Below are 19,814 nucleotides of genomic sequence, written 5' to 3'. Positions count from 1 at the left end.
GGGGATATATACTGTACTCTTGGCAGGCTTGCATAAAATTTAGACAGATTGTTACACTGAGATCACAACCCTTGTTTACAACTACTGTGTGCACAAACAAGCAATTCCAAAGTGTTTCAGCCATATTTGAGGACTACCTTTGATCATTCACAGTTCACATTCTCCCAGAGCATGGTCTAGAGGCATACAATGCTGCCGCCTTGCTGAAGCGAGCCAGATTTGGGTCTGGTCAGTGCTTGGGTGGGAGACTGCCAGGGAACACCATGTATGCTGCCTTGAGTTCCATAATGGGAAAAGGTGGGATATAAATGTACTAAGTAAATAAAATAACTATAAATAGCCTTGCTGGCTATTGTGTACAGCACGTGTGGGGGATCTGTGGTCCTCCAGGTGTTGTTGGCCTATAACAAGGGCTGATGGGAGTCGTAGTTCAACCACATCTGGAGGGCCACAGCTTTCCTACGTCTGGTGTACAGGATCATTTATTCCATGAAGCCAAAAAAGAGGCAAGCCAAGAACTTTGATCATTCTTTCAACCACGTTTTACTTCTAATTCACCCTCAAAATATTTAAATGAGTTTTTAGGAGATGTTAATGCAAAATAAGCAACACACACATGTGCTGCGCTTTTTCTGGGTTTTTTGCCCCCTTGTTTTTCAGACATTCAGAAACTGCAACCTGTAACCCTCAAGTATAAAATATTTGAATCAGGCTAGGGCAAATTTTAATAGATGGGTTTAGAAACAATGGTTTGGATCCAGGTAAGGAATTTGAACTTCAATCCCACTGAAATCAATGGGACAAGCTGGTCATGAGTTCAGTTCCATAGGTGGTTGTAATTTCAGTTCCATAGATTTCAATAGGAAGAGAATGCAACTAACAGTGCAATCCTACACATGTCTACTCAGAAGTTCTACTGAATTCAAACAGGACTTGCTTTCCTGTGTGTACAGGTCTACAGCCTTAGCCTGGATCCAGCCCATTGAAAGTCAGCTAATAAATTTGGTCTTTATTTTCTTGTCTCAAGGTTTCAATTCCTTCAGTACATTTGCCATCACATTCAAAAATCATATCTCTGCAAAATCTAGAAACATACAGTATTTTGTTTTTAAAAAGTCATGGATACAAGGTGAAAACAACTGTGCCTTTAAACCTATCTCCTGCTCTCCCTTCAAAATTCTAAACAAAGAATTATTCAAAACTCCTGTCTGTAATGGCAACACAACTTTTAGTAGCATCAATGAAAATACAGAAAGTAGAAGACAAAAGCACATGTCAATAGTGTCAAAGAGCCAAATTACAGATGTAAGATTCTACAGTGCAGATGCTTGTACATTTTAGCACTTGGAGCCAAAAGGAAGTGCCCTTTGATGTATTACAAGAGACAATGTTCTGACAGCTGCAATATTAGAAAAAGGCACAAAGCACAATCTTGATAACCTCAAATACAACGTTGGCTTAACATAAGTTTTGTACTTCACAAAGCCGTATTAATAATCTGCATTTAAGAATCAAAGTTGTTTACTTGCATTCATAACTGCAGAACATAAATGAAAACTTTTAAGGGTTCCAGTGTAAATTCATGGAGCCAAGATTTGCCATTGTGGAAAATTAACAATTTAAATTTTTTACTAGGGTTTTATCAGCATAAGAACAGAACCCAGAATTATAGTTCAAGGACAATAACTTTGGGTTTCCCCAAATTATTTGCAATTCTGCTTGGAGAAAATGTGCTCCAACAGCCCAATTCTAATCATTTTTCTTGAAAATAGAGTCCACATTCCTCCAATTCAACATGTTTAGGAATGCAACTCAAGCTCCCTTTGAGATGAAAGTCTTCAACATGTGCTCATTATCATTATTATTGAGATGCCAGTATGGTTTGGAATAGTTTCTAATTTACACAGGTAGAATAAAGGGAATCTGTTTTCACAATGTTTTATTTAAATTTCATTTTATCTAGTGCTCAATAAGGAAAATCTAGTAACTGATTCTCATTTCTCCCTCGTTTCAGAGCTCCCATCTACTTTTCAAGGTGGTCCATTTTATTTAAATCATCAAAATGTGCTGCAACATTACATAATTACCACGTCAGGCAGTGCATAATTAAATCATGTCCTTATCATATGAAAATGATCATTCTTCCTAAAGTTTGTTTCGGAGAAAGTCAAGAGTCTTCAGTTGCTCAGATTTTCTATTTTTACTTTCCTAGGTCTCCTCTTAGTGCACACCTGCTAAGCAAACTGTCTCCTTCAAGGGCACCATTAAGGATACTTCTTATGTGGTTCAGGATGACAGCAGGGTACTTGCATTTCTCAATAATAGTCTTGATTTGAGTGATTTTGTGAATGTTACTTCTAAAGATAACCTGCTGCATAAGTACAGTATTCCAATGGAGAGAAAAATCACATTTCCTTCTGAGAAAAGCTGGGGGCTGGAAGAACAGGCTTGGAAATCTATAGATAAATGCAAAAGCCTGAAAACAGAGTACTGCTACTTATTTTAGTTTAAACTAGAAGTGCATCAGGACTCTTGTACTTGCCTGGAGGTTATGTTGTCAGTCCTAATCATCCAACCCCCAGTTCCAGAAATCTGGAAGATGGCTTTGGCTGCCTGGGAGGAAGGGCACTCTGCATGTGCTACAAGATGCTCTTGTTCAGAAGATTACTTTGGAAAGACCTGGAAAGTCAGTGGAAGAGCACCTGCTTTGCATCTGGAAGGTCCCGGATTCAATTCCTTACATATTTAGATAGAGCTGGGAAAGAATCCTGACCAAAACTCTGGGTCAACAATACTGAGCCAGATGGACCAATGGTCTGACTCTATATAAGTCAGCTTCCTATGTTTCTAGTTTCAAACTAAAATCCTCTGGAAGCCTCTCCCTTGCATTTTTCCTGCAGGCCCCAGGTAACCTATCCTTTGCTCCGTGTTTAAAGTACTAAGCAATTGCTGATTATTTCAGCATAAATATTTCAGCATTCCCCTACTTTTCTTGTGCTGCAATGGCTCAGCTGCAGAACAGCCCACACACATTGGCCGAAAGACAGAGCCATCACAATGCTGAGACTTTTAATGGTTGCCAATTATAGGCTGCTTTCAGATCCATCTTCTATACTGAAAATGGTTTCGGCCACAGAAAATCATACTGATACATGCACCAGTTTTCTTCTTCTGCAAGTAAATTTAAACAAAGCTTGCAAGGCGTTAACAGAACTGTTATGATGGCAAAGTGGTTTTCATGACATCAGCAGCAAGAACTGAGGGATGGAAGGGAGAACTGAGGGAATACTTGCTAATTTTGGGTCCAAGCACATCCTAAAGACAGGAGTTTGGGTTACTAATCCAGGTGCTGCTGTGAGAAAATTTAAGACTTATGTATTACCATTGACAGAAGCCTTTTCTTGGTTTTGCACTCCCTTGGTCTTGGCGTTCAGCATATCCCAAACAACATATTCCTTAAATCTTAAAATAAGATATATGATAAGCATAAAAGCTGTTTGACAAGGAAGTTCTTTCAGTCTTATGTGCTGGAACTAGCAGTGCCTTACAAGGTGTAGAGCCAAATATTCTTTTCAGATTCATTAATAATATGTATATACAATGAAGGCTGAATTCTCAATATGCCTGAAATCCACCAAGATACGAGTCTCTCAAATTACTATGAGCCTTCATATCTCAGCACTCAGAGGAAGCCAGGGAAGAATCAGCAAAACAAGGCCACATGATAATTCGAAATGCTGCGGTGTTGACTGCACTGGTGAATGGCGTGTTGCTCCCTCAGAAATTAGTAGGGGAGAAGCTTTCTGAAAGCTCTCACCCTTGTTGTCAGGAAGAAACCCTCATTACCACCCTCTGGCCAAGAGCAGAGGCAGATTCTTTTCTTTTAGCCACCAACATATCAAGTACAGATTTCATGCACAAATGTGAATTTGTGACAGCAGCCCAAAGCTGCCCATGTGTCCAATGAATTTTGCATGATTTGACCTTGGTTAATCATGCAGTCCTGCCTTGCTGTGATTTGATGTCCATTAATCTTTTTTTGACCAATAAAAGGAGTACAACAGAAGAGGTACTTTCCTTATTAGCTTAGCAAGAGTTTCCTTAATGCTATGAATAATTATTCCTTTAAATTCCAGCCATACCTCACATAGGCACATACACCTGCTAAAATTAGGGTCCAGGTCAAATCATTTATTGCCTATGGGCAAAGGTGATTGCTCAAAAGGTACACAACAAATCACATTTGCAAATTCAAATCCTAAAAATACTACTTATACAAAACCACCAAAAGTAAAAGGCAGAATGAAGAATAAAAAAGGAATTAAGCAAGGGATAAGGAAAATAAAATGAATAATTAAACAATCTTCAAATCAGGGCATCACCATGACAATTTATAGTTATCTCTGAAAGCACCCAGAGCAAGAGACACTCAAAGTCCCCCCCCCCGCAAAATCTGACTAAAGATAGCATGCAGTCTGACTCTATATAAGTGTTCCAAAAACAAAGGACAAAATAAGGTAGAATATCTTTAAACATTACATCTCAGCAATTCCACTAAGAGTATGAGGCATAGGGGTAAGAGAGGAAAGAGAGGAAAAGAGCCACTACATTCATTACATCTGACCTACAGAGCAACCCAAAGGAAACCACTCCATTATTAATTCCTTCCTTGCTAATACCACATAATGTGTATTTTTCCTATATACAATGAGCAGCCTCTTCAGTTATCTGTCTTAAAAACTCAAGCCCATTTTGTTTAAAAATTTTAAAAGAATATTATTAGCACTTTTAACCAGTGTCAAGCAAAGCAGCGTTGTTAATTTGCCTGTGCTGTTCTTTCCAATCATGCTTACCCAAGGCAGTTCACAACAAGCAGAATAAAAATTATAAAGCAAGGTGGGCTCCTTCTACTTTCATTAACTGACAACAGGGAGACACCTTGCTGTGGCTACCAAGACTAAAATGACGCCAAATGCAAACAGCATCCTCCCCCAAGCTCAGGAAAATAATTTCCGCCTGGAAAAACTGAAAACCAAGTGCGAGATCCTGTAAAAGTTAAGCCTTCTCTGTACACTTACCTAGAAGCAGGTTCACTGAATGTAGAAGCATAAACTTCTGTGCAAATATGTACAGCATCAGGTTGTATGGTATCACTTAATTCAACTGGAGATACTTAAACTCATCTGTAACTCTCTCAATGAAATAACTAAGACTTTAAAAATAGAATGCTGGGGGCAGGAGGAGAATATTGATTAGCACAAGGGCAGGGAACCAGTGACCCTCCACATGTTGCTGGACTACAGCTCCCATCATCCCTGACCATTGACTATGCTGGCTGGGGATGATGAGAGATGGAGTTCGGCAACATCTGGAGGTCACCACTTTAGCTAACCTAGGATTATCACCATTTGGTACCCGAGCTTTACAACTTGGTTTGTGTGGGAATCTTAGAACTCTAGAAGACTGGTCTCCCCTTTTCTTAGCCTACAGCATGGGGAAAGGGAGAATATTTCAGGTTAAGAGGTTGCTCTGGAACTCAATGAAGTCAGTGAGAATTTATGCAGCCTTCAATTTGCTGCAGCATTAAACCCTAACCGAAGAGTGTAACATCTTCCTTCATTCAAAACAATAATTCATTTTTTATTGTTGACCATTTCTTTCAGCCCTTAGAAAGTATTTCACTGCAATTGCGATCAATATTGCATACTGAAATTATCTTCTTGGTGATTTAAATCCATAATGTGAGTTTCTTTATATATAAAAAAAATCCATATTATCCTGATGTAAGTGTTCCCTGAATACTAACTACTCTATTTTCTTTCTCTCTTTCACACAAAGATAAGACTCTGTTTGTAGTCCTGCTATGTTTTGCATTTTAGTGGTTGCAAAGATAAAAATTCAAGTACTCCATTCTGAGCACTGCTGACAGCAATTTCCAGTTGCTACCAGTGGATATAACAGATTATGGCCAATATGAGCCCAACTCACAGTGAAGTTTCATATTAGCAGCCTTTTAAAAACTGGATCTTTCAATATACTGCATACGCTTTGGGTTTGTTTGTTTGTTTGTTTGTTTCATATAGTTTTATAAGTTTAAAAAATTACGTATTATGTTTGGAACAACTGCCTGGTTCCCATGCCCTGCCATCACCCAGCTTGCACCTAACCCTAACCTCGTAACTAAAACAATCAGATATTGTTCCCTGTTTAGCCCTGTCCCTTTTCTCCCCCCCTTGACATGTACTCCGTGAAGTGCTATGCACACTGATGATGCTGCATATAAAGATCATCTAAAAAGACTTATTCATTTGTTGAACAAACAACATCACACCCAACAGTGAAAGATTAGAGTGACATTCCATAGAGGGATATTCCTCATTCCATAGATGAGTGTGCACAACATGCTCCCAATTTTTTAAAGCAATCGGTAATATTATTATGCCTGCACTGGGCATTGGAATCAAAGGCTAAGACTCAAAGAGACATGGAATAGGTTCCAAGTACCCAAGAGGGCTCTAAACTTGTTTTCCACTACTTCTTAACCCCACCCACCAAATCAAAAAGAAAAACACCCAGATAGCAAACTGCCCTTAAATCTTAGTTTCAAAAATCGTTGTGGTACGAGGGCCAGCTATTTCAACCCCAAAGACTTCGGCTGGGTATGTGCAAGCCATTGGCCCCACAGTGACTGCAAAATCAGGCCCACAAGATATAACTGGTTGCTATATAACTTTGCTTTACTTAAATTAAAAAAAACAGAACTGCACATAAATCTATTCTGCAACCAGTGCAGGGAAAACCAAGATCAATATTTGCTAAATGAAAGACGATAAAAAACCACCCACCCTGGTTTGCTAAAATAGTGGCAAAAAGAAAAAGATTAAAGGATAATTGCAGATAGCAGAAAACCCTGCATATTCTCCATCAATATTAATTGACAATGTCAATCCGCACTGAAAATGTTTAGAGTCAGGAGAAACAGCAAGCAAGCAGGCACAGTGTCACTTACCTCAGTAAATGTTGCGCAACGGAGCAGTGAGCTGAGAGGCGGCCGCCGTACATCTCAGTGGAAGCCCACTGCATGATGGTCTGGTGCATTCGGTACTGCACCGTGAGCATCTTCACAACATGGTCATCATATTTCTGAATCAGCCGTTCCATTAAACTGAGAGAAAGACCCTCTGTGGCAGCCCTGCACCGACAGAAAGAAAGCAATTAGCAAGGTCCTCCAAACAAAGAGAAAGAGCAAATTTATTAAGAAAATTGCAAAGAGAGCCACTGCCACCTTTATCACATGTGTGTGTGTCTCAGATATGTATAGAAAAATGTTATGACGGCTATTATAAATAACGGCTGTATTCCAATAAGTGAATACTCAAAAGCGCAGTTGGGGATTTCCCAGTGTTTGCTTGCACCTGCAGTTTTTTTGCCTCCACTACTCACAAAAAGCTGCATGTACAGCCGTCTGAATCTCAGCCAATTTGCTCCAAAATGCTCCAGATTCCCACACTTAAGACATGCTAAAGTCCTATTTAGAGATGTGTTAACCTAGGAATAATGGGAGGACTTCTTCCCCTAGCTCATAATGCCTTATTATAGTCAATGGTACATAAGACCCCAAATATCAGTAGACAGCAGTAAGGCAGGGCACTGCCATGCACCTGACCTGTGGTCTGTCACATTGCTGCTGCTTAGAGGGGATGGGTGAGGTGCAAATCATGGGCTGAGTCAATTCAGCCCTCCTGCTGGTGAGTTTGCACCACACGGGTCTTGTGGCTGCCTCCGCCTGCTGGTAAGCAGGAGTGATGTAACTGACTAGCGGTCAAATGAGAGGTGCTGCCCCACCAATACTGCCAAATACTATTCTGGAGTGTAGCCTTATACTATAAGCACTCTAGACAGAAACTTTGCCACTTTTATCCTGGGCAAATACATCCTGAAGCTCAGCAGATCTGGACTTGGCCAGCATTTAAATGGAAACTGTTCCATGGAGGAAAGACAGGACACAAATGTAAATAAATAGATTAAGTTGGTCAGATAAGACAAGACACCTATTTATTGCTATATGATCTATTCGAAAACAAGAGTTGATGGATTAGCCAGATTTCAAGAGCCCCAATCCAGTAGGTCTACTGGAAAAGCCTGTGAACACCAGAGTTTTCAATTCATTTTTAAACACAGCAGCTCCTCTTCCACTTTCTCCTGCCTAGGTCCCCAAACTGCTTTTAAACGCTCTAGAATTTTAAAAAAGAACAGCTTGTCATTCAGCAACTGAAATGGTATGAAAATGGTGTTGATCCTGTGTGACAAAAATGGATGGGAAAAACCATTGGTGTCTGCATGGATCTGGTACATGCAGCACCTTGGCAACTGCAGCCCCTGGGGTTTCTCCACACCTATATTAGAAAATGCCTTCCTAATCAGGTCCAAGAAATAAGAAGCAAGCCTATAGTCATCTCGCACAGTTAAAAACCCTTTGTTTTAAGTCAGGCAGTAAATGCTCAGTCTAAAGTATCTTTTTTTAATGGACTCTCATAAAATGTCGGAGAGGCAATAAAGCTCACCATGGGCCTCCAATTAAACTCCTGTGTCCACTAACACGGCCATTTCCAGTATATTGTGCAACCCACTACAGAGGCCAATAACAGGCTATATGGTGAATAAATAGAGAGATATTTCACCTTTTAATAAAAGGTGGCATTATTTCACCACTAGTTATTGTCAATAACTGCTGATTTTGCAAAGATTAAGCAAGAAACAATTCTTTGATCTCCTCAAATGTCCGATGTCTGCAAGAGCAGAATAAACAATGGCTATGGACCAATGCACCCACATTGTCTGTCTAAGGAAGTTTGTCTGCCTAAGGAATGTCTGTCTAAGGAAGTGTGTCTAGCAAATGAGGCATTTTAAAGTGGTCCACAATGCCCTTGAAATTCAAAGCCAAGATTGTTCTCAACAATTATTTCTAATGTAGATTTTTAAAAAAGCAATTTCCTCAATGAGCTGGTAACAACAACATATCAAGGTTTTATCTAATTATGAAAGATAATCACAGACTGAGAGACAGGGGCAGGAGAGAATCTCCTGGGAAAATAACAAGGTTTCTTGTGTTTTCTCCAAGAGTGGTCCTGAATGATTATCCTGAAATGGTGCAAAAGTGTGTGGGTGGTGGAAAACAGACAAACAACCTTCAATACAACATTACCACAAACGGATGTAGCAAGGCCAACTGATGAGATCAATTCTCAATTTTCAGCACCACTGAAGCAATGAATATATGCTTTGGAAACAAACGTGTCTCTTGGGTTGCAAGCAGTATTGCAACCAGCAATCAAAGCACTATTTTGATGGCATGAATTGCATACCACAATACTTCCATTGTGTTCTGCCTGGTAGCTCTAGACATGGCCAAGTTAAGTCTAGGATGGACAGCTCTATGCAGAGTTCAAAGTGAAGCTAGGTTAGAATGTTGTTTAGGCAATAGATAAACCCGGGCTAAGCATTAAATAAAGCCACAGCTCCATCTGGGTGCTTGTGCGTCCCTCACCACACCTACTCACCCAAAGGGTGAAGCTCTTCTGGTTATAGTAGCTTTGTCTGTTGCAGCAGCAATAAGACTCCAATGACGTGGGGCAGGAAAATGGGTTGTAGCCAACTAAGTTATACTCTGAGTAAGCCCACTGAAATTAATAGACCTAAGTGAGTCATGCCCATTATTTTCAGTGGGTGTACTTTGAGGAGGACTAGCATTGGATACAACACAGTGGTTTTGTTGGAGCTTCTGGACTGGAGTCTTCATAGCTGGAGGGTGTCAGTGCTACTTCCTCAGGCCAGAGAGGTGTTGGCAGAATGGCCTTTTCCTTTGCTAGATTTACTGGAGCAGTAGAGAGCACACAATTCCTTCTGACCCTCTGGTTCTTCCTCCAAGTCCATGGTGCCATCCCTTGAAGACGGGGAGTCAGACTCTGAGGTCATAGCACATTTTTTGCTGGTATGCTCAAGCCATGTTTGTAATGCTGAACTTCCAGGCCAACTTCTGAGCCCCAGAGAAACCCCTCCAAAGCAGTTTCCTCTAGCTTTGGGAGCTTCCAAATATTGATTAGAGACACTCAAAATGAGCTCCCATGAAAAGAACAGGCTATAAACAGCAATGAGTAACTTGTTTTGTGAAAGGAGGCCTAAAATATTGCCAGTGTCCCAGCAGAGGAAACAGAAAACCACAAAAATACCAGTGCCTCTGCTGCTCTAGTGCCAGCCCCCTTGGAAGTTGAGAGAGCATCAAGAAAGGCCTGGGATGTAAAGTGAGGGGTTGCAGTGGGAGTGGGAAGCTGAGCAGAGGCAGCAAATGAAAGCTTCTCTTTTCCCCCAGCCCACATCTCAGGAGATCTCTGTGGATCCCCTGGGGGTTGCAGTGTGGAAGAAAAGAGAGAATTCACTTTTCGCAAACACCCATGTGCAAGAACAGCACAGCTCATGCAACCCGGTGACTGGACTGATCAATTACAAACTATACATCTTTAATGATGCCGGCAATGTCAATCAATAAAAGAGAAGCAAATGTATAGCTGTGTTTTAAAACATTACGATCAACTTTGTACTGTTTAATAGGTTGAATTAATAAAACTACCAGCATTATCCAACATGTAGGAGGTTATAAAAACCCTCTATACATCCCAAAACCACTACCCAAGAGATACTGAAGACTCTTGGATCAAGCTTGCAAAGATTTACCATTTGCCTGACAATAAATGTTGGAAATGTAAGGAAAAGGAAGGCACATTCTTTCACCTCTGGTGGACGTGCCCGAAGATTAAGGCATTCTGGGAAATGATCTATAATGAACTGAAAAAGGTATTAAAATATACCTTCCCTAAGAAACCAGAGGCCTTTCTCTTGGGTATTGTCGGCCAAGGGGTGTTAAAGACGGATATAACCTTTTTTATGTATGCTACAACAGCAGCAAGAATACTCATTGCAAAGTACTGGAAGACACAAGATCTACCCACTCTGGAAGAATGGCAGATGAAGGTGATTGACTACATGGGCTTGGCGGAGATGACGAGCAGAATCCGAAACCAGGGAAGAGAAGCAGCGGAAGAAGAATGGAAAAAATTTAAGGACTACTTAAAGAAATATTATAAAATTAATGAAAGTTAAAATGATGTTGGATTAGAAAATAAATGGTTACTATTAGTAATGGATAAGATAAGGAGAATAAGTAAGATTAAACTAAATTAAAATAAGGGAAGATTTGCTGAATAAATGATTAGAAATTGGAATACAGAAAAGGGAGGCATGAGGAAGTCGGAGAAGTAAGGTACAAGAAAATAAGATTTGAAATTATACTTGTTTTTTTTTATTTGTTTGTTTGTTGTGTTTATTGTATTGTATTGTTATGTTTTTGTTGTTAAAAAAAATCCTTTAATAAAAAAAAAATGAAGACTCTTGGATCTACAGGAAGCATGAAGAAGGCAGAAATAGTGAGTGCAAAGGCACAGGGGGGAATGACAAACAACCCACACCACTTTTAAAACATTTTATAAATTAATTTTTAAGTTTAAAATAAACTTTATGAATAACACATTAAGACAACTAAATAGCCAATATGCAAAATTAGCTGTATACAGGGCATTCTGCATTAAATCTTCCTCCCACTCTGCTCCCAGTCATCCAAAGACCACTTCCCACACGGCATTTGCAAGTTTCATGCAAAAAATACACATTTGCCATTATATCTGAAGTGCAAAGAAATAAACTTTAAACCTGCTTCAGACACTATGGGAGATGTATGTTTCCTCTGTGCAGGAAAATTACTATATATGAAGCAGGCCTAAAGCAGATGACAGCATGCTGTAAACCACAGCAGTAAGTGACCATAAAACTCAGAGCCATTAAACACAACAAAACCAGAACGTTTCCTCAACCAAAACTTTTCTGCCCACTATCCAGAGTTTCTTGGTCGCTTCCATGAAATAAGAGAAATTAAGATTAGAATGTCAGAGTCTTGATCACCAGCCTGGATAGTTCAGTGGGTTAGAGTGTGGTGCTGATGATGCCAAGGTTGCAGGTTCGATCCTTGTATGGGACAGCTGCATGTTCCAGCAGCTGGCCATTGCAGGGGGTTGGACTAGATGAATCTCAGGATGCCTTCCAGCTCTGCAAGTCAAATGACTCCCCCATATAAAAGTACAGCAGTGAGTAACTTCCCAGCATACAAATAGGGGAGAGAAGAGCGTATGAAAAGCTGGCAGCATGGAAGTGGACATCATGGTGCACATCTTACATGCATTCATCTTCATCCAGTGAAGCCCCTGTTTGTAAGATACATTTGGACTAACTGCCTGGTTAGCTTGGAGATTTCAAGGGTGTCTTATTTCGTGCCGCATTTGAACATCTGATACTTGCTCAACAAGGCCACATATACTCAGCTTTGCACGCTCATAGAAATTGGGTCAGTGCAGTTGAAGCACCAATGTAAGGGGTTTATATAAAAAAGTATTAGCTCTTGTGCCATCCCACTGATAGTAACAATGAGGTTGCAGAGGCAGATACAATCTGCCAGCCAGCCATGCTGAGGCCCAGGAGGGCAGTTGGCCATGACCTCACTTATATATTCTGTGCTGGAATCCTTGCCTAGGCAATGAGCGATTGTGGAAAGGGAGGGGGGTGTCTGTCTATGCTGAGTACAGCAGGAAAAGAAATGCATAAGAGACCCTAGAGCTTTCATAAAATCATTAACTACAAGTCTGACTTGTCTTTTTCAAATTGGAGAAGGAATCTGGTGGCCTTATGCTAAAGGAAGAGAGACAGGAATCAATAAAAATCAAGAGCGGGCAGGAAATTGCATGCCACAAAGGAGGAGTTGCATACCTTTTTGGTGAGGAGGGGAGAAAAGATCACTAGTTTCTGACCTGAAGAGAAATTATTTCTTGATCCCGCATGTTATGATGAGTTATCGTATAAGTTACCTGGTAAGAAGCCCACAAACCACATATTCCCAACCAAGGCAGATTTTATTTGGTCAGAAGTTAATATAGAGCATTCTAGAAGGTGGACAGATTTCCTGAACTGAGTATGTGATATTCTCACTGTATTTCGGGTAGAAAAGCCCTTCTTCAGGATAAAATAGTTTGCAAACTAAATGAATAGTCATGAGGTATAGCTGTCTTAAGCTGAAACTGCTAAAGCACACAGGAAATCAACCAACCCACAATGACAAAGGAAAATAAATTCATACAGTGAAAATGTGACATGGTTCTCCAGTGTGAAGATGGTGCATGACCATTATCAGCAATATTTAAATAGCAGAGTGTAATCAGGATGATACTGAATTAATGCAGATGATCTAGGAGTATAAAGTCTGAGGGGGAAAGATGAATGAAAAGGAGAAGATTATAAGCACAGCTAGGACTAAATCATGTTGTAATAACAATATGCAATCCAGACTTCATTATCAATCTCCTACAAGAGAGCCCAATGTTTTGGACATTCCAAATTGAATTGCACCCATTTGCACAACCTTTTGTCACTAGCATACCACTAGTTTAGTACTTGGAAAAGCTGGTTAGCTCTGCCACCTATCATGTTCTGCACCTTACTGTAGTTCATCAGCAGGCAATAACTGCTCCCAATGATGGTTCAGCTTTGCTTACTGGCAAATTAAGGAAAGAAGAGCTATGTTTGCTTTCTTATGTCCAATGGCTACTCAACTGGTTACACATGCTTGAAGCCAAGTTTGTGCAAGGGTGACACAAAGCCCAAGTCAATGGCCCAGTGCAGATAATCACTGTCCTAAATCAGAGTTGAGGTGATTGGGGGGAAAGGGCAATCCTAGGGCTCCCAAACTCCCCCTCCTTTGCTTGAAAGGTAGAAAGTAACAGCTTCCACTTTCAAACAAACCACAATTCCACTTTGGAATTTGTTCTTGCCCAAGTTAAAACAAATCAGGATCAAGCTGCAGTGTGATTCCCTCTAATGACCACCTGCCCCAACTGAGATGGTAGCGAACACTGGGGAGTGGCCTCTACAGTGGAATGGAGAATGTACACAGATTTCCTTGGAATGTGCCTAATCATCATAAATCACCTCTTCTCCATGTTTTGCAAGGGATTTGGAGCTCAGATGATGAGGGGACGGGGAGACACATTTGCTGCTGCTGTTGTCATTCCCCCCTGCCATCACCCAGCTGCACCACCCTCCACGCATCAGAGGGAAAAGGTCTGTAGCAGGAAGCGTTCTATATTTTTGCAGGCTCCCAGCACGATTTAGAACATGCAGGATTCTAAGCTATACCATGAGCGGTGGGGCTGGGTGACAGGGATAACATCTGGATATGGCATTTGTTTCTCTCCAGTTCTGCCCAATGTTGGGTTTTCTTTATATCAAACCTATATACACTTTCTTCTCCAGCACCATTTCAAAAAATTGCATTCCCGTTTTATTATGTTATTATCCACATAAATAGCATGAAGATTTAAAGGTGACAACCAACAGTGACAATCTGCTAGAGAAACAGAGTTCCACACACACAAAACAGGAATTCCCCTTCCTCTCCTGTTCCTTGCAATCCCCTGCACGCATGCCAAAATTTGCTCCAGAAGATTGGAAGATCTTGTCAATTTCTACATGCAAGTTTTTTTAAAATGCCGGTGTTAAAATTCATCCAGTCAGCATATAAACATTTCTGTTTCACTATGTCTATTCCATTTCTAATTTCTGTTCCAGTCATTTAACTCTGTTGTCTTGCTCAGTTCATCTCTCTCTCTCTCTCTCTCTCTCTCTCTCTCTCTCTCACACACACACACACACACACAATCCATTCTCATCTTTTGAGGACACTTTTTATTATTTATTTCTTTTTTTATTAAAGCTTCATTTTATTCTAATTTGTTTTTAAGATCATAAAACTGAAAAACAAATGTATTTAATATTTTAATTCTCATTTTCAGATTTTGAAAACTTTTTATTGCATCAGGGTTTTACGATTAATTTTATTATTCTTGCTGTCTCATCAGATTTTTGCTTACGTACCAGTTTGATACTGCGTATATTGTTTGATATTGGGTAATTTTTTCATGACTACTTCATTCTCTCCTTCTTTGCTTTTGATAAACCTTAAAAACAACAACATAAAAATTCTATGTTCTCATGCTTCTCTTCTACATCTGGCACCACATGTATGCAAGATGCAAAGCAAGCCAAGTTACTTTCTGTCTATATATTTTAAATATCCAAATTTATCTCGTTTGTTCTTTGCAATCTCAAACATGTTGGACGGTATAGGAAACAGTGAGCTATTTAAGAACATTTACTTTAATTATAACTTGTCTTTACATAGATTGAAAGTTATTCTTTTGTTCAGAGAACCAAAAATATCCAGATGAAGAATGTATGAAGTGGTGCTTTTCTACAACTTACGTGTGTAGGGAGATGGGAGAGGTTGTGGTCTGTGAGGAAACTGAGGCAGGAGAGTTGTTCTGGAAAGGAAAACTCGATGGAAGGGAGATTGAGGCAGGGATATGGGAGTTGGCAAATGGAGTGAACAAAGGGACACGCCTAATATTTATTTGTCCAGGATGGTGTGGGTGCTAGCTGATTGCTGACATCAGAAGTTGACAGGGATCCACCTTGAATCTGCTCAGGCTCTTGAGCGCTAGTTTTGAGTGTGAGAAATTGAGGTTAAAATTCCCACTCAATGATGAAGCTCACTACATAATCCAAGCAAAACAAATCCTCTCATCTACGCAAACTCATGCAACCCCTTCAGATACTTCTTATACTTCACAAATGTTTTATCTGTGAGAACACACTGAATATTATTTTTATACTCGAAGTGTGTTTTATATCTAGATAGATCATGCTTTGCTAACATTAAAATTTCTGTTCACTTTTTAACTAACCTTATACTGGAGATTGTGTTTTTCCAAAATTATGGAATCGGTCCCCGGCTCCCCACCTTTGATCCCATCCCCAGTTCTCTAAACTCCACACACCTTCTAGCAAGCCACAAACTTCAGATAAAGCATTTCAAGGGCATGCTGATGGGCCACATGTTTAAAGAAGAAGAAGAAGAAGAGTTTGGATTTGATATCCCGCCTTTCACTCCCCTTCAGGAGTCTCAAAGCGGCTAACAATCTCCTTTCCCTTCCTCCCCCACAACAAACTAAAGAAGCTACTTACTTTTTCCAGTAGTTTATTTTGATTTTTTAAAATCCCTGACATTTTAGAACAGTGTTTCTTCTTTAAGTTAAAAAAAGTTGCTCCCAATTTATTGGCTTTTGCATTTAATTAGAAGAGTCATCTACCCAAGCTGTGTGTCAGCTAATCCAATAGAAACACCAGTCAACAGACATTGTTGTCCTTTGCAAACAAAACTTGATTAAAGCAGCTTTTAAGAGTACTTTTCTGTTAATAGGAAGGAGAACAAATAATTCCAATAATTTAAAACAGCAGCCATTAAATTTTCGAGACAAAACATTCTTTTTTTGAAAATCGTTTTCCACCCCATTATACAATTATAATTTTATTCATTCTGGTAACAAAATGAACTGACAACTTTACAAGCTCACAGGTTCAAATGCTTCGTTTCTAAATGTGAAAAGGGTACTTGCTGTCCAAAATGGCTTGCATGAACATATCTTGGGCCCTGAGGAACTCTGCAGCGGTCTGTACACCCTCCCTACTCCTATGAATGTGGGGCTTTTCTCACCTCGGGCCAGCAGAGAAGCCTGCCACACCCAGGCTTACCAACTGGGAGCTCTGCCTGGGCTTAACTACCAGGGTGGCTGGGACTGTATCTTTTCTGGATATGCTACAGCTGAAGGTTTGACATTTGCTCTCAGAGGTGGCAGCTGATGTGTGCCTGGCACAAGATCAGCTGGGAAGACTAGGAGGGGGGGTCCCCAATTGCAGATGTGGCGAGAGAGAGGTGGGGCAATTCCAGTGAGGGGGTATATGACATAGGCAATTGGTGGCTGTGCTGCATGCCGGCCCCCTCTCTTCCAAGAGGAATTGGAGTCATGCTATCAGCCAGAACTCAGGCCTGCGGATGCTGCTATTTGAAGAGCAGGTTGGCTTTAATTAAGATCTCCCTCACCTATAATTAGATGGAGGTTGAGGAGGCCCACCTGGTTTGTATTACTAAGACCTGGACGGACGAGCAGGGTGAACTTTGTCCCAGTTGGCTGTGCCCACTTTAGGTACTTGGTGCAGCATCAAAGCAGGCTCAAGGGCAAGGGAGGGGCAGATGCTGCAGTCTATGGGAATTCTCTGTCCATATCCCCACACAAGAAGACAAAGAATGGAGAGAGTGACTTGGAGGGCTGCATTCTCCTGGGACCTGAGGTTCCCCATGCTCCTCCAAGGAAAACATGTGTCAGGCTGCCAGAACAGCCTTGCCGTAAAATCTGTAATTCGGGAACAGGCATGTGACTTGAAGGCAAATAACTTTATTGCTTCACAATCAGAGATACCAGACGCTCTCAGGCTATGAAAGTTGCAGAAGCTAGAAACCTCTCCCCACCTTCCCTTAATTAAGCATTTCTCTCTGTACATTCTTCTGGCATGATTCAACTTTTCTTATCTGCTCTTTCTGTTTTTCAGCTCTCCTTTCTTGCATTGAGAAAGGGGTGGGGGGAGAAGGGGCTGGAATAGGACTGTCCTGCAACGCAGATCCCTATCAGGGTCTGTGTCCACACTGTGCCTCTCCCCTTTGCCCCCACTCTCTGGCTCCAGAACTTCCCTGATGGTTCCCTCTGTGGATTGCTCTTCCGTGTCCCACCAGTCTGAGTCAGACTCAAAATCTCCCTCCACCCCAGTGTCACTCCCTGGTGCTTCTCGAGCAACTGGCAGCCAACACTCCTCCTCGTCTAGCCAGTCCCTGACAACATGTCAATGATCCACCACTTCTTCACTGAACGCTGTGTAAATGAGAGAATCTGCTTACAATTTAAGAATGGCAGGGCTTTAATTTGACATGCTACTTTTGGACAGAAGAGCAAGAATCAAGATGCTCAGTGCAGACTTTTATTTCAGGCATAACCATCTGCAATGCATCCTGTCTGAAGAGCAATTGGGTTACAGATCTAGGGTACCGCTGATGCCTTGAACATTCATTGTGTTTAATACATTGAGCTCCTTGGGCATCATTTATTGTTAACTCTGCTTTGGAGATGTAAATCTGTAAACACTATTGATTAGAGCCATGTCCTCTCAAGCTCTGTTTTGGTTTAAATCTATTAAACCAAAAGGAAGAACAGGAAGCCCACTATCTCTAAATATTGCTGTGAAATGTAACAGCACGCTTTGGTCCCAACTCAGATATTAGTTTGTAAGAAAGCAGAATCTGAACCAGACAAATTATTTTACTGCCATGTTGTTTACAAGGAAATTTTACAAAACTCAAGTATCAAGAAATCTGTTTTCACTTCTAACCACGCTTTGAACAGCATAATTTTTTTAAAAAAATAGATTGAAGGGGAAATGTATAAAGATGTCCATCAACTTCACAGCTATTTTCTTTTTCTATGCTCTTGTCAATATTTCAGAACAGAGATATTTCTGCAAGAACTCAACAGCAGAACAGCTTGTAAAAACCTCATGACATGCATCTGAAAACAAATCCAGGGCCTCAGGATAAGGTCAGGAACACTAAAGCTCAAAGCTAAAATTATTTACCTAAAAAATACATAGCATACAGGGTGGAAATCTTATTATGTGCTCATAATAAGATATGCAAAACTTGCTTACATCTGCATAACCTGTATACTTTATTGTAATAACAATCAGGAGTACAGACATTTCAATTGGGGTTTAGGCCTGGTTTTGGCACAGAAACTATTTTAGTATGATTACCTCTGTTGGGAGAGAGACAAGGGAAATGTGTCCCTGTTAATTCTCCTCAACCTCTCAGCGGCTTTTGATACTCTTGGCAATGGTATTCTTCCCGGTGTTTAGTAGAAACCAAAGAAGCACCACTCCCCACTGTATCATACACCCTTTACTTTCTGAGATTTCAACAACATGGCACACAATTGTCAAGCCCTTCTTCCCAAAACATGAGGGCTAGAATCTTTCTTACCTGTTAATCTCATTCTTAAACTGAGACACTGTCTTACATATTAGTTACAGCTAGGCTAAAATATTTGAACTCAGATTGTTTCATTAATCCACTGCACCTGACACTTTTCGTTAGTTTTCACCAGCTAAGTGTCTGGAAAGCATTTATTCGGAATTGCCAACATTGGAAGCTGCCTTATACAGAGACAGACCATTAGGCTCATCTATTCCAGGCTAGGAGGAGGGAGGTATTAGCATGGTTGGGGAAATCCCAAGATTCATAGAAGTATAACAAATCATAATGGGGAAAACAGCCCAGTGAAGACCAAGAATGCTCAACAGACACTAAATGCTGAATTATTATTTTTTTTGGGGGGGGGATAGAAAAACTGAGATGCAATGGAGTAGAATCCTGACAGCAGCACTCCACACTGCTTTTTGTGGCAGTTTCCACATTGCATTTAAAAACATTTCCTTTTCAAAGCATGTGACTGTTGCTCCAGGGTAGGGGTAGCCAACATGGTGCCCTCCAGATGTTTCAGACTACAACCCCCATCAACCCCAGTCAACTTGGTCAGGGATGATAGGAATTATAGTTCAGAACACTATGCTGGCTACCCTCTTTTCCAGAGACACCATTTTAAAAAATGGTCCGTCTATTCCTGTGTTCTGTTCCCCATAGTTGCCAGCTGTATTCTTCCAGAAAACTCACAACCAGGATAGATAAGTGATACCTCTTCCCTGTTTTTGCCCTCTCC

The 19,814-nt window shown here is 40.6% G+C and overlaps 1 protein-coding gene across 1 annotated transcript in view; it reads right to left on the bottom strand.

Annotated features, from left to right (window-relative positions):
- The window catches only part of IGHMBP2 (immunoglobulin mu DNA binding protein 2), a 64,104-nt gene that overhangs the window by 16,555 nt on the left and 27,735 nt on the right, over window positions 1–19,814 (bottom strand). Inside the window, exon 9 of the mRNA XM_053395740.1 lies at window positions 7,010–7,192. Coding sequence (XP_053251715.1) covers window positions 7,010–7,192 — 183 coding nt within the window. The remainder of the gene's footprint in view (window positions 1–7,009; window positions 7,193–19,814) is intronic.

Source organism: Podarcis raffonei, chromosome 1, assembly GCF_027172205.1.
Source record: "Podarcis raffonei isolate rPodRaf1 chromosome 1, rPodRaf1.pri, whole genome shotgun sequence".
Lineage (NCBI taxonomy): Eukaryota > Metazoa > Chordata > Lepidosauria > Squamata > Lacertidae > Podarcis > Podarcis raffonei.
The sequence above is the reverse complement of the archived record's forward strand: the minus strand, read 5'-3'. Positions and strand labels throughout refer to the sequence as shown.